Source organism: Phanerochaete carnosa, assembly GCF_000300595.1.
Source record: "Phanerochaete carnosa HHB-10118-sp unplaced genomic scaffold PHACAscaffold_5, whole genome shotgun sequence".
In the NCBI taxonomy this organism is placed as follows: Eukaryota; Fungi; Basidiomycota; class Agaricomycetes; order Polyporales; family Phanerochaetaceae; genus Phanerochaete; species Phanerochaete carnosa.
The window spans coordinates 1,545,956-1,566,449 of NW_006767632.1; the positions used below are offsets into that span (position 1 = coordinate 1,545,956).

Below are 20,494 nucleotides of genomic sequence, written 5' to 3' on the forward strand. Positions count from 1 at the left end.
TGAGTTCCGTACGTCTTTATATAGGCGTTCAGGTTTACTGTGAGCAGTGCCCGTCAGCCTTGCAGCATCAGATACATTCATGTGGCAGACGTACGTCCAGTACCGACGACAACTGCAGTGGTCGTGAATTCTCCTATTTTGGCATTCTTCGGGCCTTGGGTGGAATCGGCTGTTGAAGCAGTCGGCTTGGTGGCAGTCGACCTTCGTCTCGCCGACGAAGATAATGTCCTTGCATCTATCATACTGGTGGAATCTGAGTTGCCGGTGACACATCTGGGTCCACAACGTTAGACAACCCGGAAAGGATCGATCGACGACATTGTGAGACAACAGGACGGCTCACAGTGGCGGGGGACGCTGGTCGTCGGCGGAGGTAGGAGATGTGCGAGGGGTGGGTTGCGGTGGGTCAGCGGCCGGTCAGCTCTCGCAGGGGCCTTAAGTCTATCAGTGCCCGGCCATTTCATCTCGATCGAGGGCTAACCAGATTGATATTTATTCGAACGCCTGCACTTTTCTGTTCGTCCTTGACGGCACGTAATCACCCTTGCGAAGGGTGGGAAGATGCAATACGTCTTGACCAGGGTCTACACGAGGGTCGCACAAATTTTTAAGTTGCGGACCGTCTTGTCTCTCATTTTAATGTGTACCCTGAGTGGAACTTGCATGTCGGGCGCGTCCGACATTCGATTCCGAATAACCTACAAGCAGCCCTGCGACTTTGATGTTCACATCCAAGCTCACACCGGCGCGCGGCGAGGAAGCCCCGCTGTTGAAACATGAGCCCGATTATTCGGTGCGCCCCGACGATCTCGCGGAACCGCTCCTCGGTGCCTGCAAGGTGTTCTTCCTTCTCTGGGCCGTGCTCAAGATCTTCGCCTCGCGCACATCCATGTCGTTCATTTGATACCGGGCAGGATGAGACAGCAGGGTACACATGTGCCTCAACCACCCATGCCAAATCCAGCCTCCATCAAATTTCGGTAACCGCGCTCATCCCCGACTTGTTTGCGATTCAACGACGCAATCCAGCCGCAGGACGAGAGGACAATGCAAGACGGCTTGGATCACTAAGACACAATGAGGTTATGCTTTATTTTGTTGCTATTGATGAGAATTGACTCTCGCCTAGGTGCTCATACCTGTCGCAAAGTCGCGCCGCGCAGTGGACAGGCGCGCGTTCGCAGTCCTTCCTCAACGGGACAAGCCTCTCGTCCTCAACCTATTGCTATCCCCAACACACGTAATACGCTCGTTTTCCATGATGCTTTTGCTGAGTACAGGTCTCTCCATTTTACCCGGAGACGAGGCTGTAGCCGTCGCCAAGCTGGACGGCAAGCTTTCAGGGCATGCATTTCTCTCCATATTGAATATCCGTCGTTTTCGCATACATCCCCGGACGCGCCACTTACACAGGGACTAGAGCACTCCTTCTCGCCACCCTGCCACTTCCACGGCTAGCCGTCTATGGGATCCGGCTGAACGCTAGCCAGGGAGTCCTATCGCTCAGTCCAAAGGCGCTGTGCGTCTGCGATTCTATACACGCTGCCACCCTCAGGCCAACCACCGTGAGCAAGAACTGCCGTAAGGTTCCCATCCCTCGTCCCACCTCAGCGGCCTTCCTTGCAACCCCATATCATGTCTACAAGGTCACCTGTGCCTAGGGCCGACTGCAGCGCCCCGAGATAGGCAAGGGCAGTTCGCAAACAGTCCTACAATGCCGCAGCCGTGGCCATTATTCCGGTTCGATAATACCCTTCACCACGGCCCAGCCCCGCCCCAGTCTCACCGGAATCTTCCAAGACATGCGTCTCCGATACGTTTATTTGCCAGGGCCATCTGGCAACTCGCAACAAGCCGAGCATTCTCGAGGTCTCGTCAGCGTCCCCTTCCTAGTACCGCCTTCCGGAACAAACACGGGAGCAGAGCAGAAAAAGCTTGTATCATCATAGCCGACAGACTTGTCCTGGATGGAAAGATCCACGTGCCCGAATCTCGACACTCGGACATAGTTCCCCAGCGCAGTCGCTCTCGCTGACCGACCGCTCCCGACTTCCTCGGCAACGAGACTTCTCCAAGCTACAGCTACCATGTCGACAGTGCCCAACCACGGCTCCTACCGATTTCTTGGGCTTGGTCAGCCCGGGGATCGACCCATGGGCCGCGACCTAGGTTCCCTTCCTACGAGGATTTCTCGGTCTTCTGACAATTCAGAGGCTTCGCCCCGCCGCTTGTACACTAACGGCCACATGGAATAAGCCAACGAAGGCATTCGCACTTCCGGGGAGAAGGATCCTCCCCAGGTGAGAGAATTCATCTTCCCCCCAAAGAACAAACACTAATACGTTCTCGTCACCTGCTCGTCTCACCGTCTTGTGGCCTGCACTGAATTTATCAAACCCTGAGACCAGGCCTGGGAGCACGGGAGGTGGACCTCCATCTGTATGTTCCAGTTTTTACCCCGTGTCTCAGAGATGCAGCTAGAAGCGATCCACGGCCGTAGTGCACGACTTCCCAGGGCATTGTGGTGTTTTCCAGACTTTCGAGGCTAACGAGATAAATTTATAACTCTCTCCCGACGCCGGCACCTTCTTGTCGAGATCCTCCGTAAAGCACAGAGATCGTCCGATGTCGATTTTCCTCCCCGCATTTTTTTTTCCAATTATTGAATAGTCTGCGCTTGCTTGCAAAGCCAAATGCAAAATGTCCGGGACGTGACCCAAAACGACCCGAATATCCACATCCCGAGGTCTGGACATCATGCCATGCCCTGAAGCTCAGCTCAGCAAATGCTAAGCAGTGCTAAGCAAGCGAGGGATCGCGCACGGTCATTTGCCGCGCTGATCGCGGCACAGTAAGCTCCCGCGCTTGCTATGCAACCTCAGTAGGGGACATGCCGACTCAGCTCAGTCTCGTGAAGTCGCCACCGAACGATTCCATCTCTATCGGGCGCCGCCTCCCCGTGAACACCCGCCGCTCGTGGCAGATCGGCGCGAGGCACCACATTGACAAACCAGGATCGGGTAGAGTGGTAATGCTCATGTAATACGGCGCGTGAGTCGGGCGAGGATTAGATCATTAGTCGTATATGACGTCTGCACACAAAAGTAGTACAAAGATATAGAGAGAAAGACGGATAGGAATATCTAGACGGCCTCGCCGATGCTATGATGCCTCGCTCGACATACGCGTGAGGTCTTCTTGAATAACTTCAACTACACTCCGTATTGGCTCGCCCTTGACGACCTTCTTGACCTCTTCTGCGTCAAGGGTCTCATGTTCTACGAGCGCGGCAGCGAGCTGAGGTGCAATGGAATCGGCAAGAGTGAAACATTCAGGTGGCGTGTGCACTTACAAGATGCAATTCCTCCTCTTTCGACCTCAATAGAGAAAGAACGCGGGATTCGCCACTCGTCAGGATCCTATACAAAGGTGCAGTAGGCATATCAGCACAGGGTCAGGGAGAAGAGACTAGAGATAGTGCGGAAGTAATGTAAAGCGGGCAACGCCCGCGTTGCTTCACATACATCGACCGCAAGTACGGGAAGGCCCGACCATGAATGAATGTGACGTACTTGCGGACTTCTGCTTCTATCTCATCCTGCTTCGAAGGACTGATGGGGCTATCCCGGTCACTGTAGTACACAGGGCCAATCTTCGACGAGAATCCCCATTTCTGTGGTAGCGAAGAGACAAAAATAATAGCGGTCAGTAGTTTTCCAAGGCAGCAAACACTAGTCGCGTACCTTGACCATAGATCTCGCGATGTGCGTGGCTTTTGTGATGTCAGAAGACGCACCACTTGTTACGTTCTCGGCGCCATACGCTGCGAAGGCCAATGAGGATTAGTGTATTACGGGAATTGAATTGCATACCGAGCTCCTCGGCAACACGGCCACCCATGCACACGTCAATGTCAGCCAAGTATTCCTTGAACGATCGGGAGTACATGTCATCTTCGGGAAGTTGGCTGGTCTATGATTCAATGAGGCATTAATTTCATACACACGGACAAGGTTACGCACCACTCCGAGCGCGTGTCCGCGGGGAACACAAGTAACCTTGTGAAGCGGCATTGCGCCGTCCGTGTACAGCGCAACTAGCGCATGACCACCCTGACAGTCAATTGAGTTTGCGTGTGAGCAATAGCCTGAGATTACAGAGGACCTACCTCGTGGTATGCGGTCATTTTCTTGACATGGTCGCTGATGAATGCGCTCTTGCGCTCGGCGCCCATGACAATGCGATCCTACAAGCATAGTAAATAAACGGGGCCGAACGTGAGAAGCAGCGCGGATCACCTTTGCCCACTCGAAATGCTTAAGGTTCACGGCAGAAGCACCATCCCTTGAGGCCTGGACAGCAGCCATACTACGTAAAGTAAGTGAGTCGTGTATCTGGAGATTGCTACCGGAGGCTCACTTGACCATGTTCTGAAGATCAGCACCGGAGAAACCTGGCGTGCCTCGTGCGAGAACCATTAGGTTAACCTCTGTGGGGGGCGGACTATCAGCACTGCGGCGGAAGATATCAAGAACAGTCAAAAATACCTGGATCGGTGACGATGTTCTGCATGTGGTGTTTAAGGATCTGGGTACGCCCACGAACATCGGGCAGCGGGACCGCTATGTGTCTATCGAAACGACCGGGACGAACTAGAGCGCTATGAACGAAGTCAGCACAGCACACACCCAGAACAATGGAAGCCATCGATATACTCACGGGTCCAAACTATCCGGGAAGTTAGTAGCGCCAATAACGATGATGCCTTCATTCTGAAGGAAGCCATCCATCTCCGTCAGAAGCTGGTTCAGAGTCTGCCTCATGTACTGGGAGTCGCGGCTAGTGCGCTTTCCGCCAACAGCATCCAATTCGTCGATGAATATGATGGCAGGCTGCTTCTTGCGGGCAGCAGCGAACAATTCACGCATGCGCTTTGCACCAACCCCAACGAACATCTCGTCAAACTCTGAGCTAGGAGGAAGGTCAATAAACGCGGTTATAAAAAAAAAGCTGAGCACTTACCCGGAGGCGAAGAGGAAGGCAACGCCAGCTTCACCAGCAACCGCACGAGCGAGCATAGTCTTTCCAGTGCCTGGGGGACCTGTCAGAAGAATACCCTTAGGAAGCTTTCCGCCAAGAGCCGTAAAGTTCGTCGGGTCCTTCAAGAACATGACAACCTCTTGGAGCTCCTGATAGCGAGAAGAGCGACGTGAGCATATGAAAGCTACATAGGAGAGCGCTGACATACATCCTTTGCCTCATCGACGCCATGCACATCGCTGAATTTGTAGGTCTTGCCAGCAGCAGGCTCAAACTCAGCCTGCCGAGGGCCAGCCTTGAGTAAGCCAGAGTTCTCAAGCAGAACAGAGAATACGACGAGCATGACTAGATAATTTAGAAATGAGTAGGTAGAGCTTGAGCCAGAGATACAGTCGGATACATACAGAAAGTAAAGACAGCCGAGTACACCAGGAATCTGACCAAGCGGGGGATCCACGAGCCTTTCGCTGCCACGTATATAACATGAGCAAAGTTTCTGAACAAGTTCTTGGGAGACGTACGTTCAGCCAAGGTGACCACAATGGGGTTGTTCGGTACGCCTGCGCCAGTAGACAAAGCTGCAGCAATCTTTGACATATCCGAGCTTAGAGGTCCAGTCGAAGTTTGTGTTTTTGCCGTCCCTACGCTAGCTAAAACCGATTGAGCTACGTCTTGGCTCGAAGATGGTATTGAAGTCGTTGCTGAAGTGAAGGAAGGACCGGAAGTGCTAGCCGAGGAGGTAGTAGCAGACGCAGGATCACCCGCGGTTGCATCGTTCTCAATAGTTGAGGCAGCTACAGCTGCAGAACCCAGTAGAGAGTCTCTTCGACGAACAGCAGCGTTGATAGATGACTCCAAACCGTTCTTCATCAGTGCCGTGAGATAGAGTCGGAATGCCGTGTCAGAGCGCAGCAGGGAGCTAGTGGGATCCTGGTGGAGAGTTAAGAGGGTCCCAGTTCAGATAGACGAACAACGCACGAATTCACACATCCTTTCCCAGCGAGAGATGATCACATCGTACCCAGCCTTGACGTTCGTACTAAGTAGAGCCTCGAACAACGCGACTTGTTTCTCGACATCGTGAGGACTCGCGTCAGCAGCGGCTTCGATAGCAGCAATGTTAGCAACGACTTGTGGGGGAGGGACAGGTGTGGGTTTCCGTGGCGCGAAGATAGATGACAGAGACAGTGCACGGGTCGGGGTTGCGGGCAGGAGTTGCTTAGGGCATCCTCGAAGCAAACTTGACGTGTGAAGGAGCGTTATGCGAGAAGAGGTTGTGGACAGATTCCGGAATGGAATGCATGAGCTGAACGCTGGCCGCTGTGCACGTAGCGGAGTGCGTAGCAGACCGACCATCTGCAGACGCGAACTCTGATTAATAGTGTTCCGCTTCGCAGGCCAAGCGGGAAACTGACGATGATAGAACTCATCCTGCGAGGATGGCCAGCCGGAGCTGCAGCGCCGACGACGACAAGGCCAGGTGTGGAGGACGAGAAAAAGTCGGGAGAGTGAGAAACGAAAAGTTGCGGGATAGAGCGCAAACCCAGGCCTCACGTGCCACGACACTCACGCAAGCCCACGGCATTCCCCGGCACGATTCCTTTGTGGCGTCAAGCGCCTCACGCTTAACCCTTTGCAAGCTTGCTCATGTCCGTACCAAAGCGGACAAGAATTTGTAAAATATTGTACTAACAAACAAATCGGACTGGAGTTGCATACTTTATGTAACTCGGTTACTTATGTATTACTGTGCTACCGAGCGGTCGCCGTAGAAGTGAGCACTGGCCGGCGAACGATATTAGACGAGTTGACTCTCAAACTCATTTTGGGTCAGCATACACAACCAGGAATAATTCTTACAATATATGTGTCCCGAAGGCCAATAAGCCCGTAACACTTTGCATCCCAGACATGTACAGGCTCCGGCGTCTCACGCGAAACCCTAACCTGAATATCATGACGCCAACGTTGTGCGCCGAGGCCGCCGAGCTCCAAATATTGTCGCAGTACTGCCGGGTACAGCTTCCCCAGAATGTCCTTCAGAGCTCATGTGCCCCTGCCCGTCTTCATCTCATCATGTCGCAGAAACATGGCGACTTGACCACGGTGATCCCGCCGACAGACCTGCAAGCCCCTCAGCAGCGTGCGATATTCGAGCATGTCTTTCGCAGACTGGCATCGCACAGGAACAAAGCCGAAATCTACGCCACAAACGAGTGTTTTCTCTCTGCCAGAGACAGGGATGTCATGGAGACCATCAGAGAGGCCCATGTGACCGAACTGAACCGGTGGGCGCAGGAGTTGCTGGTTCACACGTGGACTGCGTGTCAGGAGCCGGGCGGAGGTGAATAGCAGCATTCGTACAATCTGTGTCGCAGCTACCGACCATGATGACCCTACGCAGGGCAATGTCCGACGCTAGATGCGCTCGCTGATACGTCTACCATCGGTCTACCGGCGCTGCCGGATGAAAGGCACATCAACCAAGTCTTACAAACCGTTCTCTTTCTCCATTTGACCGCGGCCAAGGCGTACCATGCGCATACTCGGACCTTCATATCCTATTTCGTGCACGTGGACGAAGATGCTGTCGCCGCTACACTCAAGAACCCGGAGCGCGCGGTGAAAGAGGCGGAGCGGAAGACGAAGACGCAGCGCGCCAAGGAGCAGCACGCCGCGCGCAACAAGACCCTCCGTAGAGTCGGCATGGGCGTGGCGGCTGTCGGAGGCGGTGTCCTCATCGGCATCACAGGGGGCCTCGCCGCGCCTCTGGTCGGCGCCGGCGTCACCACGGTGCTTGGATGGCTCGGTGTCGGAGGCACCGCCGCGGGCCTGCTGGCGAGCGGGCTTGCAGGCTCCTCCGTCGTGTGCGGAGCGCTCTTTGGCGCGTATGGCTCGAAAAAGTCCGCAGAGACGGTCGGACGGTTCACGAAGGAGGTCCAGGACCTGGCTATTATCCCCGTGTCGCAACCTCGGGAGACTCTCGCGGTCCGGCTGTGCGTCAGCGGCTGGCTGGACTCGCCCGAAGATGTCACCGCGCCCTGGACAGTCCTGGACGGCGACGACACTTTTGCGCTGCGGTGGGCACGTCTGTCTTACACATCTCCACGAGACGTCTCCCTGACATCTTTTGCGCAGGAGGTCGAAGCGCTGACGCAGCTCTCCGACGCCCTTACAGCGCTGGTAAAAACTGAAGCGATGCGCTATGTTCAGGCCCAGATAATCAAACGAACAGTCTTCGCCGCTCTGTTCGCAGCGCTTTCGCCCGCAGTGTGGGTCAAGATCTTGCGAGTCATCGGTGTGTCGTCCCTATCAATCATGCAATGGCAGCGCCTGACAAGCGGACGCTCCCAGACAACCCCTGGATGTCCGCAAAATCGCTCGCTGCCAAGGCGGGGCGCGTGCTCGGAACGCTGCTGGCGCAGCGCGTTCTCGGCAGCCGCCCGGTCACTCTTGTGGGCTACTCCCTCGGGTCGCTGGTGATATTCGAGGCCCTCCAACACCTCGCGAAATTCTCGCCATCCGAAACGCAGGTCGCAGGCCTGGTCCAGGACGTCTATTTGTTTGGAGCGCCGGTGCCCGCCGACGAAGGCGCGTGGGCTGCAGCGAGGCGAGTCGTCTCCGGACGCCTCATCAACGGCTATGCGACGCGGGACTACATCCTGGCGGTCCTAGCTCGGGCGTCACACATGAGCTGGGGCATGGCTGGATTGCAGCCGGTACAAGTGCAAGGCGTCGAAAACGTCGACTTCACCGAAGAAGTGGACGGTCATTTGAAATGGTGCGCCATGGTCGGGCGATGTCTGCAACTTTGTGATGCGCCGGGGGTTGTAGACTTGGAGGTTAAGGCGCAGCTGGAGCGCCGGGCACGGAAGATCACAGCGACTACAGAAATGAGTCAAAGCGACGCTGAGAAAATTATCGAGGCTGGCCCGGGTGACGAGCCGAAGATGCCTCCTGAGAACCTGAGTCGCGTCAAGTAGGGATTGAACATTGTTTCACGGATAATTCATGATAGAAATGCATCAGTAGCACATATTGTATGTACTTATCAAGAAGTCCACTGTGCTAAAGTCCGAGCGTAAAAGCAGATACAAGGTCTGTAAACAGGAAAGTCGCGGCAACGAAACACACACGATGAAACATCTAGAATAGTGATCTCAACAGCGACGACAAGCTTGATAGATTGATACCCGCCGACTTGAGCAATTGCTGCAAAAGGATGTGAGCCGCTTGCGAAATGGAGATGTCCCGAGCAACTTACGGCGAGATCACTAGAGCTAATAGGGCAATCAAAACTCGCAGAGTTCTTAATCGTCGGCTTGATTGGTATGAACAGCACTTTGAAGTCAAGCTGTCTCATGTGGATTAGCGCTGACAACATTGCAATGCACTCAACGACGCTTACGTCAATTTCATAGCTGATTGTCAACGGGGAAGCCGCTGAACCCAGGAGGCCACACTTGGTGGCAATATCCTCGAGGATCTTAAACTGGGGGTCAATGGCAAACGTGTAGTTCAGTGTGAAAGGTAACGTGAAATTCGTCTGCGCTTTGCTCTTGATGTCCAGTCCATTCAGGATGCCACCGCCGACATCGGTATTGTTGATAGGGTAGAATAGCTATGACACAGCTTATAATGTCGAGATCCCCGAGAAGCAGCTAGCCTCACCTTTGCATCGATGGTGCTGAACTTGACAGAGAAGTAGTTCGGGTTATTGACACTAAACCCGACAGTGAGATTACGCTGAGACGCTATAGTGTATGTAGACTGACGAGATGGGCACTTGTAGATTGATTAAAGCGCCATCGCTTTGGAGCTGGAGCTAGAAGAATTGCGGGCGGGTCGATATGGAGGAAGGGTGGACAAAAACAACACTCACAGTACTCCCGTTTGTCACAGGGGTAATATTTCCAATCTCAACATCTGGTGGTGCAATCCACTAGAAGGGGGTCAGGTGCTTGAGACATGTCCAATATTCAGGGGACATACCAGGAGCAGGGAGAGAACAATGCTGATCAGAAGGAAGAGGAAGATGAGGAGTGTGCAGCAGAAGAACCGTCCGCAACACCGGACACCGCCGCCTGCAGTCCACAGATTCCCTTGATGCTCATGTCTCCAACGCTTCACGGCTCGTGGAGATCGCCTATACCAGGAAAGTTAGGTCGATTTCGAGAATTATGATCAACGCCGTAGGTACCTGGCAGGCAATTCTCTAGTCGCATAAGCACCGTTATCCTTCTCCTTTGCGGGGGGAGCGGGCGCAGCAATTTCATCCCTGTAGTCTGCGTCCTGATAACCCCCTTGCTCGTAAGACCTGTGCGGCGGGGCATTGTAATACGGATCGAATGTTCCTTCCGCCTGATGCTCGTAGTACTGCTGAGGCGGGTAGGTATCGTTGCGCCCCTGGTATTGGTCGTAAGACATGTTTGACAATATGGGGGTTAAGCGGTGTAAATCGTCGTCAGTGAAGCTCTTTACAAGGTGGTCGTGGTGGTTGCGTCCAGCGCTCTGGTTACTGCGGGGAACAGCCTCTGGCGCCACCTTTCTGCGGCGGACGCAGGCGCTCGCATCCCACGTGGCTTCCACGAAGACAGCCGAAATGTGACGGCATTTCCCTCGAAAGCTTTTCCGAATCCTAGCAATGCCACCGCGAAAACATTGGCCCTTCACATGTGCTTCCCCCGAGGCAGAGGGCCATGACGAAAGTGAACATAACCCGCAACCAAACATTGGAACTCATCTCTCAGGAGTCTAGCAAATGCACAGTAGTTATATTTGAACAGTATGATCGTAGCGACAAACAGGAGGTGGCGAGCGAACAACAATGCGAAGAGTCCGTGAAGAGGGCATGCAGATTAAAGGTCGTCGTCCTCCTCAGGGAGGGGGACAGCCTCGGCCTGTGGAACTCTGCGTTAGCGAGCTGCGGAAATTGCGGAAATTTGGCCACACGTACCTGTGCCAACTCCCTCGAATACTGCTCCATCAATTGTGGGTCAACTTCCACCTCGGCGGGCTTGAGTGCTGGCGCAGCGACGAACTCGAGGCTGGGGTTGCTGGGGACAACAAAGTCAGCCACTAGTGAAGATCAATCGATCCCCCGATATGCAACGTACCCAACAAGCTTGCGAGCGAGCCACAAGAATGGCTTCTCGAAGTTGTAGTTCGACTTGGCAGAGATCTCGAAGTATTGGATGTTTTTCTTTCGGTGGAAGGTCACATGGGAGGTCTTGACCTTGCGCTCCTATAGTTGAGAAAAATGGTGCTGAGCATGCCATGGTCATCCCCTTCGTTTGACGCGTCGCTTACCTTGACATCCACCTTGTTACCGCACAGTACAATGGGAATGTTCTCGCAGACACGCTCGAGATCACGGTGCCAGTTGGGGACATTCTTGTAGGTGATACGGGAGGTGACATCAAACATGATGATGCCGCACTGGCCCTGGATGTAGTAGCCATCACGGAGACCACCGAATTTCTCCTGGCCAGCAGTATCCCAAACGTTGAAGCAAATGGTACCGAAGTTGGTGGAGAAAGATAGGGGGTGGACCTCGACACCAAGAGTAGCTGGATAGCCACACGACGTTAGTAGGCGCGCCAATGACCGTCGTAAAGAGGGACGTACCAATGTACTTCTTTTCGAATTCGCCGGTCAAGTGGCGCTATAGGTATATTAAGTATCAGTACACGATCTTCCGAGATCGAAGCTCAGACGACCCGACGCACCTTGACAAAGGTAGTTTTACCAGTGCCACCGTCGCCGACTACGGAACATCACCAAGCCCATATCGTGACGCAAGCAGTAGCCAAGACGACAAGAGGCGCGGAAGATACGCAAGTTTGCAGTACATGCCGCATCGATGAGAGAAAAACGAATGAGGGGCGTAAACATCAGCACGGTCCACTAACACGAGCTATAGCCGACGTACCGAGCACGAGCTTGAAAGTAGGGATAGTGGTCTGGTCGGTCATTATGTTTCTAAGACGACGAGAGCGAGAAGAGAGAGGAAAGGAGGAAATGGGAGAGCAAGATGAAGGCTGCAGACAAGGCTGAATTTACGGCCACTGCTTTGAAAGTCTGCTCATTATGTAAGCGGCACGTGATTGGTCAACGACCGCGACGCGTCCGGGATCGTCATAGTGACTCTCTGTGGTTAGGGGCATTCATAATTACAACTTGAACGTTCAGTATTCGCTGCGCTCCGCGACTGCTGTCTTCGTGGTTGCGGTTCTGCAGGCGTGAAATATCAAGCTCAAAATCTTCGATTTTACTCGCTAGATGAATGCAGGTCAGGCAGAGAACGGCGCATAGGGTGCGGCGTGAAGCGGAAGCGGCTATAGGGCTCGATCGAGGAGAATGACGAAATAGGGGCGGTCGAAAGGCATATAAGATGAGGGGTGGGAGAGGTGGGGCGAGCAAGACAGGGATAAGAAAGTTATTTCTTAGAGGACATCTGCGTTGTAGTATGGTATGGTATGGTAATGGTAATGGTAATATAGTAGTTTTGATAGTAATTTGATGTTCAGTTTATCGATTCGAGCTCGAGCTCGCACGCGATTCGCGCACTGAACTTAAGGTCGGAATCTTCATTCGGGACTTCGATCCTGTGCTCGATTCACTCTCAAATATGAAGACATATTGTTTAATCATAAGTTCACTCAATATGTCAGAAATAGCGTTTTCTGATGATATTTATACAATCAGCTAGTGATCATGCTTTCGGTCGTATTAAAGGGAGCTCATGAAGCCAGTTAAATGCCAATTGTTTGCAATTTCGTCCAACTTGTCTTATTCCACTTGTGACAAGCGTGAATCGCAATTTACTAGGGCCAAATAAAAGCTGGGAAGCCCGACATATAGAGTAAAGCGCGCGGAAAAAGTAAATTAGACTCATCTTACTTGCACGAAACGACTTCCGAATCGACCTCGCAAATCGAACTTTGGACACTTCCGTTGACTGTCTCTGAGCAGAGGGATGAATAATAATATTTTTATTTATTTATTATTGTCTGAGGAACATGTGCATAGTTGCATCTTGAAAACCCTTTGGCGAATGTATATAATCGCATGTTGTTGCAGACGAGAATCCCATTACATTTAATATTGGGACAGTCTGGGACACTGCGTCTGCGTGCGCAGGGGAGTTTTGATTGTGTGCTATCTTCAAAATTGCTGGTGAGACCTATAAAGTTCAGTCAGCATTATGAAGAAGGACTTCTGCTTGCCTTGCATTCAACTTGCAGCGAGGCAAAATGCACGTTCTTTGAACACGACGCTATCGTGAAATGATGACGTGGTTTACATTTCGACATGTCCGACCGCCCCGGATGGAATGGCTATCCGGGCGCCATGTAACTCGGGTGCTGTAGACAGTACCGCGTTCATCGTTAGATGTACTATTTGGCTAGCGGTACCAATACAACATCTTTCAAGGTATCTTGCTCTCATGTCTGAGGCGTCTCGCCGTCTCTAACTGCTGTTAGCTCGCTGGAGGTAAAGTGAGCGTATCGGAGATACTTGTGTGGATGATCTACGGCCGTGCCGAATGAGCAACCGCTCGGCCAGGAGCTGCCACAGGCCAGATGAAACGGAAGGATGCCGAACCGCTAGACTGCGGCACCCAACGGCTTCCCACAGTTAGTTTACTAAGAACGCTCCAACAAAGCTATCCGCGCATTGATTCTCCCGGAAGCTGAAAGCTGCTGTCTGGTGGTGATGGCAAGCGAGCAGTGAGAGAGGTTTGAACTCTGAGCCGTGCCAAAGAGATAACGCAGATCTGGAGCCGGAGGCCCGGAGGGAACCAATAACTTAGGTCTGAAGCGGCAAGCCGGCTTGGCTCGGCCCGACAAATGTTTTCAAGCCCAGCGCAAGTGCAGCCACAAACGGAAGCCCGGCACTGCTCGTGACCTTGATGTGCCGACGAGTACCGCCGACGTGCCGGGCAGAGGGCCCACATTGGTCTTCACGCGAAGTCGAGTCTGCAAAGATGAGGATTCCCTCCAGGCTTTCTTCCTTGCTCCCATCTCGTGCTCCTCGCTGACTGTCGGTCCCCCCTTTCACGAAAGTGCCTCTGGCCTCAGTACTTGGTTGTCCCACACGAGCACACCATGGCAGACATGGAGAAGTCTCAAAGCACTCCCACTAGTCCTGTTGCGGCCTCCGTGGGCGAGAACGTTGCTACAGCAAAGCGTCATGAACCGGGACAGTCTTGGAAGCAGAACGAGGAGCACGTTCTACCTCACAACCGTATCGGCATCGTCTTCTTTGGTCTCATGGCTTGTACGTTCCTCGCTGCTCTTGATCAGGTACGCCGCCGCACTTCCCTTGGTTTTGGATATGTAGGCTTATCATATCATCTAGACTATCGTGGCTACTGCTCTGCCCACCATCGTTGCTAAGCTTGGTGGAGGCTCTGAGTATTCTTGGGTAGGAAGGTTAGCATCTGCCTTGGGATGCGCGACATTGCATTTTCGTCTGACCACTACTCTACAGCGCCTATCTCTTGGCAGCCGCTGCCCTTGGCCCTCTCTACGGTAAGGCTTCCGATATCATAGGTATGTAGACCGATCTTCCAGGCCCGCGACGAACTGCTGACACTATTATTTGAAGGTCGAAAACCCATCTTGTATGCTTGCATCGTTATCTTCCTGGTAGGTTCTCATGCACACATACTTCGTTACATGGGTTTACAAATCTTTGCCGTCAGTTTGGTTCCGCCATGTGTGGAGCTGCTCAGACTATGATATGGCTCGTCGTTTGCCGCGCGGTTCAAGGAATTGGAGGTGGAGGTATTATCCAGATGGTGCAGATCACCATTTCTGATATCGTATCGCTGGAAGAGTAAGTCCTCCCAGTTTCATTGTTTTGTTTAATAGCGGCTAACCTTAAATATCAGGCGTGGAAAGTACGGTGGTTTCCTTGGAGCGACGTGGGGTATTGCCAGGTAGGTATGTCACTTTCAATCGACAGTCATAAATAACAAGCCTCCTCTCAGCGTTATCGGACCTCTTCTAGGCGGAGTGAGTTTATCTTTTGTTCGACTCTTGATACGTTGTACCCATTGAATTTTCAGGTCTTCACGGACCATGTCTCCTGGAGATGGTGTTTTTTCATCAATCTACCAACCGGCGGTATTGCCTTCGCTATCTTGTTCTTCTTCCTCAATTTGAACCCTCACCGCGGCAAGACATTCCGAGAACACGTCGCTGAGTTTGACTTTCTGGGCCTAGCTCTCATTGTCAGCGGTATTGTCTGTGTCTTGATTGGCTTCAACTTCAGTGAAACAAGCTGTATGTGCATTCAGCCCACTGTTTCCCGCACTGTGCGCTCATGGCTCCGCTTAGGGTCTACGGCGCAAACTATCGCTCCACTCGTGATCGGCGTTGTCTTGCTTATTCTCGGTGCTCTAAACGAGATCTTCACTTCCCGGTCACCTATCGTGCCTCCGCGTCTTTTCAAGGTTTGTACCAGCTCTTATTGATTATGAAGGCAGCTCAATAAACGTCGCGTGTTCTAGGTCCGAACCACAGCCTTTCTCCTGATTTCTGTCTTCTTGCATGCTTTGGCTTTCTTCGGAGGTAAGCCGCGACTCTTGCTCGTTTGCTGATCGCGCTCTAAGCTGACGCGTTTGTCTAGGCGCGTATTATCTTCCCGTTTACTTCCAGGTTCTTGGCTCGTCCGCCACCGTAGCCGGTGTATGGCAAGTGTTCTGCACAATTAAGTCAATTTCAGCGGGAGGACTAACAATGACTGCTTAGGATGCTGCCTTACTCTCTTTGCTCGGCTCTCATATCGGCCGTGTCTGGGCAGTTCGTGACGAGGACCGGACGTTGGCGGCCTGTTATGTGGTTTTCGTGGGTTATCATTGTCCTTGGATACGGTCTTATGATTCAGTTGGATGACCGGTCTAACGCGTACGTACATATACCGTCCAGACTTGATCTTAACGACTGACCTCTGCTACTTATAGTGCTGAGAAAGTCCTGTACTTACTTATTGCCGCAGTCGGTATTGGCTGTCTCTTCCAGGTGTGTATGCCCCTGATCTGTTCCTTTGCATATGGCTTAATTCAAGCTGTACAGACGCCATTGATCGGTCTTCAGGCTGCTATGCCTTTGAAGGATATGGCTACCAGCACAGCGACCTTCACTTTCCTTCGGTAAACAGGGTTATAGCAATCCCATGTACATTACGCTCATCCATTCTGCAGGACTTTGGGCGGTACTGTTGGTATCTCCATCGGCCAGGCTATCATATCCGGGGTGAGTCTCCTGTTTGGAACATCTCTGCGCCCTTCGCTAAAGCATCGGGATCTTCCACAGTTCCTCCGCCGCAAGGTCGCTCAGATTCCGAACCTTGATATTGATACCTCGCCGGCGGCTCTCAACCAGATCGTGCGGCAAATAAAAGACATCCCTGTATGTATGCTGTGCCATGGATACAAATTCGTCGCTTACTCTGCGTCAATCTGCAGGATGTAAGCACCCGCCAGGCGCTCATGCATGCCTATACGACATCGATCAATAAGATTTGGCTTATCAACACGCCCATCCTTGGTGTAGGGCTTCTGCTGGGTGCGTCTGTCCCATCACCCTTTCTTGAAGCTTCTGAATGCTGATTGCGAATGCCTTTTAATCCGCAGTGCTTTTCCTCCGGCCGTACACCCTGAAGCGCATTGTCGTCAAAGGCGAGCGTCCAAAACAGCCTGACGTTGAGGCGGGTGAGGTCAACAAGACTGAGAAGGTTCTCGATACCGATGCATCTCAGATGGAGGCCGCACCCGCCCCTGGCGGAAACGAAACCTCTGAGGAGCGCAGATCAATTAGCAAGACACGTCCGTCGACGGCTGAGGGCGATGACACTGGCACTGTTCACACCGAGCCCGAAGTCAAGAAACAATGATCTACGAGTAGATTGAAATGAAAACGAGTTAACGATTCATCAATATCTTTGGGCGGAATGCTATCTCCTAAGCCGTAGACTTTCTCATTGCTGCACCTTGTCATTCCTGATTTTAATGATCTTCATGTGTAGCTCTGCACGTCCGAATGCCATGTCTATTACATACCAGATGCTCAATAGATCCAGCTACTCTTTGCTGCAACCATCACAATGTGCAGTAGGTGAGACATGGGTGCCGTGGCTCAGGGTCTGATAGATGTACGAACAGCCTATGCTGTCAAGGGCTGATTCTACAGCGCCTGGCGGGCCTTTGTTGCTGCTCGGAAACCTTATGTAGTTCGCCAAGCTGTCGAAAGTGTGATGGCGGTCAGCTCCTGTCAAACTTACTGGATGCATAGCGTTAAACGTGGATTGACCCAAGCAGGTCGCGGAAAGTTCTCAAGGCTGGCCGCGGCTAAGCACAGCAACAGAGACATGTTCTCACTGCAAAGAATCCATTGCACTGGAAACGGAGTCGACGGTGAGAAACGTGATCCGACAGGGTGGGCCGGCGCGTCGGAGTACACAGCTTAAACGGGCCCGCAGGCGGCCGTTCGCCGCTCGCGTACCTCGGATGGCGGGGCACGGGAAGCGCCAGGGGACACTGTCAGCATCATGATCCAGGACGAGAAGGCTGCCCACCGGAGTGGACATCGGCAGAAACAAGTCAGGGGGCACAGCAAGGACAAGCTGCGGGAAACGGGAGGCGGAAATCTGAGCTGTCCGGAGGGCGACAGCGGAACGGAACAGGCTCGGCGGGCCAACCAGGGCGGCCAGAGTGGAATGAAATACGTCGGCGTCGAGTAGCATCGTGGTCGTCGGCGGCTGTGGGCAGGGAAACCCGCTCGACGCTCATTGAGCGCGGATGAGACGATAAATAGCGTTTGTGCGGTTAGTGATGCAGGGTCCAATCGGCGTTCAACTGGCGTATGCTCGGCGCACGGATGGCGAACAATCACGCCCGAGAGCGTTCGCAGCGCCTGAGTCGGTTACAGCATCTGGGTAGAACCGTCAAGGGCTATGGACGCCGAAATGGTGCTGCCGACACGGAGTGCGCATACTGGTCAGTGGGGGAGGCGTGAAGAGGGTGCGAACACAAACATAAGTATGATGTAGAGCTGGGTTATTCGGGGTGCTGTACAGGTATCCCGGGGGTGACGATTGTTCTGGAGTTGCACGTTGTGTGTGCTTGTGCTGGTTGTTGAGAACGAGGGTGAGCGGAGGTGAACTCGGTCGATCTGGCTGAGAGCTCTCTGATTGCCGCCGTGTACATAGCAGGTCGGTTGACACACTCTGGCACCAACTACTCCCGCGGGCTTTCCCACACCGCTTTTGTTCCTCTTTCGACACCCTGTCTCCCCACCAGTACCTGCCCGCCATTTAACTCGACGGTCCTGTCGAGCTGCCCCAAGATGCCGTCGTCCTCAGCCATGCCCGCAGAACATCCCGCTCCTCACTCTCAGCAGCAGCAGGAGCTACCCCAACAGCAGATAAAGGTGTGCTCTTCGTGTCACCATCCACTTTCCGGTGACTCGGCGACGACGCCATTCCTACTGCACGATGGAGAAGACGCCAGCGATACCAGTATCGTCTGTCCGCCATGTCGAAATCGGATCCTTGCCGCGAGGATGGAAGCTCCTCCCGTATCAGCCGCGAGAGGCGAGGTTCTGTTCGCCCAGGTGGAAAGAGAGCTTCGTCGCCGCGCGGCTTCTTTGCAGGCTGGCGGCAACGAGGCAGACACACTGCACACACCAGCCGACCCTATCACCACTTGCCCCATAGAGCAGCCTCAACAACAGCAACAGCAAGTTTCTCGTGACGATGACGATGTTGAAATGGACTCTCCTGTTACTGCCCGACTGCAGCTCATCCTTGCCTCATCTGAGTCGTTCCAGAGGCCATCCTTTGTCGAAGGATCGTCGTATGGCTCTTTGTCTACCCGCAAGGCACTCACGCTCGTCGTCAATCACGGCGCTGCCTCCAATCAAGGCCAAGCGCTCGCATCCTCGACCAACGTCTCTCACTCCCCGCTTTCTGCGAGTCACTGGGCGTCCCCGACCAGGGATCGTGCTCAGCTACTACACCATCTGTCTGCGCACCCGGATCCTCTTGTCGACATCACCCGTCTCCGTGTCCGGTCACAAGGACACCACTGTTTATATCCCGGTGCTATTTTTCAAGGTACCCAAAAAAGCGGCCGGAACAGCTACGACGTCAGCGTGACTATTGTGGTCAGTATATTTCCAGGATAGTCTCGTCGCCGAGGTCTGTTTCTAAAGTGATGCCTTCTTTTAGGATGTCGATTTCTCCCTCTCCCACCTCTGCGGATACCTTCGCATACGCGGCTTGACAGATGACTGGCCAGAACTCACCACCTACTTTGACGCAGAAATCATTGGTAGCCGCTATGGTTTCTTGACCAAGAACTGGGGTGCAACCGAGCAAGAAGACATGGTCCACTGGGGCCGCTTCCCTGCTTTCCGACACGTCCGCCATGAGCTCAAGAGGCCGCATTTGACTATGAAAGACGCTGACCGGGGAGCCGTCTTCATGAGGTGGAAGGAGAAGTTCCTAGTTCCCGATCACCGGGTGCAGGATATTAGTGGTGCTAGCTTTGCAGGTGAATCATGCTCCGACGTCGCTATGCTTCAGGCCTACAACGGCATTTGATTTGATTAATGAGGCTCATCGGCTTCTTTGACAGGCTTTTATTATGTCTGTGTGGACTTCAACCCACAGCCCACCCACGCCACACTCGATAGCCCACTCACTCCCACCTTGGAAGACCTGCCCGAGGCCTCATCTCCTGTGCACTCGTCTCTTCCCAAACCCGAGGTCGTTTCCCCCCGCCTCAGACGGGAGTCTACCAACCGAGGCTCTCGGAGGACGATGCGTTCACCCTCGTCCTGCAGAGCTGTGCACACGCCCGTGGCTACCATGAGCGGGTTCTACTTCCATCAACACTCGGAGCCGTGAGTCGATTGGACATTCTAGCACTCGCATAGCGCTGACTGTTTCGATGTAGATACCAACAGCTTTCTCTTGTCCATGTTCCTGAGCATACTAGCTCCAGCTTTGAGTTCCGGTAGGGTGCGCGCGCGGCCCGTCTGATGCCAAAAGACCTGGGGCATTCCTGGTCGTTTGCGTGCCTGCTTCGCACGTGCAACGATACCTTTCATCTCGCATCAGTTTCGTACGCCTTTGGTCGCATATTTCCGCTTTTATGTTTCGGTCCGATTAGGACGTCTGCTTGCCTTTTTCTTGTCCCTATCGCTGTTAATCACCTCTCGTTTGCTGGATATCCTCCTCCTCTCCGTACGCTGTGTTGTCCCGTTTGCATAGTCTTTCGATAAACTGTACTATCTGTTTTGCACTGTACTATCTCACATAAAATATCTGCACTTAGTCTAATCCCTACGCTTTCCAAGCGAACCACATGGAGTAAGCGAGCGTCTGGTTACCGGCAAGCGCCGAAGTTCCTCTGGAGGCAGGGGTGCGACTTGTCTAGTCC

General features: G+C 53.3%; 6 protein-coding genes across 6 annotated transcripts; 3 read left to right on the top strand and 3 right to left on the bottom strand.

Moving 5' to 3' along the window:
• Window positions 1–3,060: 3,060 nt before the first annotated feature.
• On the bottom strand, window positions 3,061–6,481 carry PHACADRAFT_256070 (uncharacterized protein). The gene is made up of 17 exons (XM_007395708.1): window positions 6,456–6,481; window positions 6,019–6,396; window positions 5,562–5,970; window positions 5,445–5,507; window positions 5,249–5,385; window positions 5,023–5,189; window positions 4,720–4,971; window positions 4,548–4,660; window positions 4,420–4,489; window positions 4,299–4,368; window positions 4,169–4,246; window positions 4,023–4,112; window positions 3,873–3,972; window positions 3,744–3,823; window positions 3,573–3,673; window positions 3,353–3,419; window positions 3,061–3,297 (listed from the first exon to the last, which is right to left on the bottom strand). The coding sequence occupies exons 2-17, from the start codon at window positions 6,394–6,396 to the stop codon at window positions 3,163–3,165; spliced, it is 2,310 nt and encodes a 769-aa protein (XP_007395770.1). The 5' UTR covers window positions 6,456–6,481; the 3' UTR covers window positions 3,061–3,162.
• A 587-nt stretch (window positions 6,482–7,068) lies between these two features.
• PHACADRAFT_143785 (uncharacterized protein) lies at window positions 7,069–9,265 on the top strand. The gene is made up of 3 exons (XM_007395709.1): window positions 7,069–7,384; window positions 7,445–8,338; window positions 8,395–9,265. Exons 1-3 carry the CDS (start codon window positions 7,117–7,119, stop codon window positions 9,021–9,023), a joined length of 1,791 nt encoding a protein of 596 aa, XP_007395771.1. The 5' UTR covers window positions 7,069–7,116; the 3' UTR covers window positions 9,024–9,265.
• Window positions 9,266–9,451: 186 nt separating this feature from the next.
• Window positions 9,452–10,467, bottom strand: PHACADRAFT_66368 (uncharacterized protein; the record flags this gene model as incomplete). The annotated part of the gene is made up of 6 exons (XM_007395710.1): window positions 9,452–9,661; window positions 9,712–9,786; window positions 9,812–9,865; window positions 9,923–9,982; window positions 10,033–10,186; window positions 10,241–10,467. Coding segments are annotated over 6 exons (780 nt in total), but the record flags the coding sequence as incomplete, so codon positions are not given.
• A 330-nt stretch (window positions 10,468–10,797) lies between these two features.
• Window positions 10,798–12,073, bottom strand: PHACADRAFT_256076 (uncharacterized protein). Its single transcript, XM_007395711.1, has 7 exons — window positions 11,972–12,073; window positions 11,769–11,806; window positions 11,668–11,704; window positions 11,350–11,609; window positions 11,157–11,284; window positions 10,997–11,096; window positions 10,798–10,940 (listed from the first exon to the last, which is right to left on the bottom strand). Exons 1-7 carry the CDS (start codon window positions 12,012–12,014, stop codon window positions 10,899–10,901), a joined length of 648 nt encoding a protein of 215 aa, XP_007395773.1. The 5' UTR covers window positions 12,015–12,073; the 3' UTR covers window positions 10,798–10,898.
• Window positions 12,074–14,066: 1,993 nt separating this feature from the next.
• On the top strand, window positions 14,067–17,366 carry PHACADRAFT_256078 (uncharacterized protein). The gene is made up of 18 exons (XM_007395712.1): window positions 14,067–14,348; window positions 14,404–14,477; window positions 14,536–14,597; window positions 14,653–14,693; window positions 14,750–14,883; window positions 14,939–14,986; window positions 15,038–15,062; window positions 15,116–15,332; window positions 15,387–15,502; window positions 15,560–15,620; window positions 15,679–15,742; window positions 15,801–15,956; window positions 16,013–16,070; window positions 16,125–16,201; window positions 16,253–16,304; window positions 16,365–16,460; window positions 16,517–16,616; window positions 16,685–17,366. The coding sequence occupies exons 1-18, from the start codon at window positions 14,151–14,153 to the stop codon at window positions 16,942–16,944; spliced, it is 1,839 nt and encodes a 612-aa protein (XP_007395774.1). The 5' UTR covers window positions 14,067–14,150; the 3' UTR covers window positions 16,945–17,366.
• A 990-nt stretch (window positions 17,367–18,356) lies between these two features.
• PHACADRAFT_256081 (uncharacterized protein) lies at window positions 18,357–20,394 on the top strand. Its single transcript, XM_007395713.1, has 4 exons — window positions 18,357–19,214; window positions 19,279–19,603; window positions 19,688–19,955; window positions 20,009–20,394. Exons 1-4 carry the CDS (start codon window positions 18,396–18,398, stop codon window positions 20,070–20,072), a joined length of 1,476 nt encoding a protein of 491 aa, XP_007395775.1. The 5' UTR covers window positions 18,357–18,395; the 3' UTR covers window positions 20,073–20,394.
• Window positions 20,395–20,494: the final 100 nt, after the last annotated feature.

Excerpts from the sequence above, each read along its gene's own strand:
- PHACADRAFT_256081 (XM_007395713.1), top strand. The coding sequence starts at position 18,396 with ATGCCGTCGTCCTCAGCCATGCCCGCAGAACATCCCGCTCCTCACTCT. Across the intron at positions 19,604-19,687 it reads TAGTGGTGCTAGCTTTGCAG|GCTTTTATTATGTCTGTGTG; the intron begins GTGAATCATGCT and ends CTTCTTTGACAG. Across the intron at positions 19,956-20,008 it reads TTCCATCAACACTCGGAGCC|ATACCAACAGCTTTCTCTTG; the intron begins GTGAGTCGATTG and ends GTTTCGATGTAG.
- PHACADRAFT_256070 (XM_007395708.1), bottom strand. The coding sequence starts at position 6,396 with ATGGTCGGTCTGCTACGCACTCCGCTACGTGCACAGCGGCCAGCGTTC. Across the intron at positions 4,490-4,547 it reads GAACATCGTCACCGATCCAG|AGGTTAACCTAATGGTTCTC; the intron begins GTATTTTTGACT and ends CGCCCCCCACAG. Across the intron at positions 3,420-3,572 it reads ATAGAAGCAGAAGTCCGCAA|GATCCTGACGAGTGGCGAAT; the intron begins GTACGTCACATT and ends ACCTTTGTATAG.
- PHACADRAFT_256076 (XM_007395711.1), bottom strand. The coding sequence starts at position 12,014 with ATGACCGACCAGACCACTATCCCTACTTTCAAGCTCGTGCTCG. Across the intron at positions 11,610-11,667 it reads ATTCGAAAAGAAGTACATTG|CTACTCTTGGTGTCGAGGTC; the intron begins GTACGTCCCTCT and ends GTGGCTATCCAG. Across the intron at positions 11,285-11,349 it reads GTAACAAGGTGGATGTCAAG|GAGCGCAAGGTCAAGACCTC; the intron begins GTAAGCGACGCG and ends TCTCAACTATAG.
- PHACADRAFT_256078 (XM_007395712.1), top strand. The coding sequence starts at position 14,151 with ATGGCAGACATGGAGAAGTCTCAAAGCACTCCCACTAGTCCTGTTGCG. Across the intron at positions 14,349-14,403 it reads TCCTCGCTGCTCTTGATCAG|ACTATCGTGGCTACTGCTCT; the intron begins GTACGCCGCCGC and ends CATATCATCTAG. Across the intron at positions 14,884-14,938 it reads GATATCGTATCGCTGGAAGA|GCGTGGAAAGTACGGTGGTT; the intron begins GTAAGTCCTCCC and ends CTTAAATATCAG.
- PHACADRAFT_143785 (XM_007395709.1), top strand. The coding sequence starts at position 7,117 with ATGTCGCAGAAACATGGCGACTTGACCACGGTGATCCCGCCGACAGAC. Across the intron at positions 7,385-7,444 it reads GTGTCAGGAGCCGGGCGGAG|GGCAATGTCCGACGCTAGAT; the intron begins GTGAATAGCAGC and ends GACCCTACGCAG. Across the intron at positions 8,339-8,394 it reads CAAGATCTTGCGAGTCATCG|ACAACCCCTGGATGTCCGCA; the intron begins GTGTGTCGTCCC and ends GGACGCTCCCAG.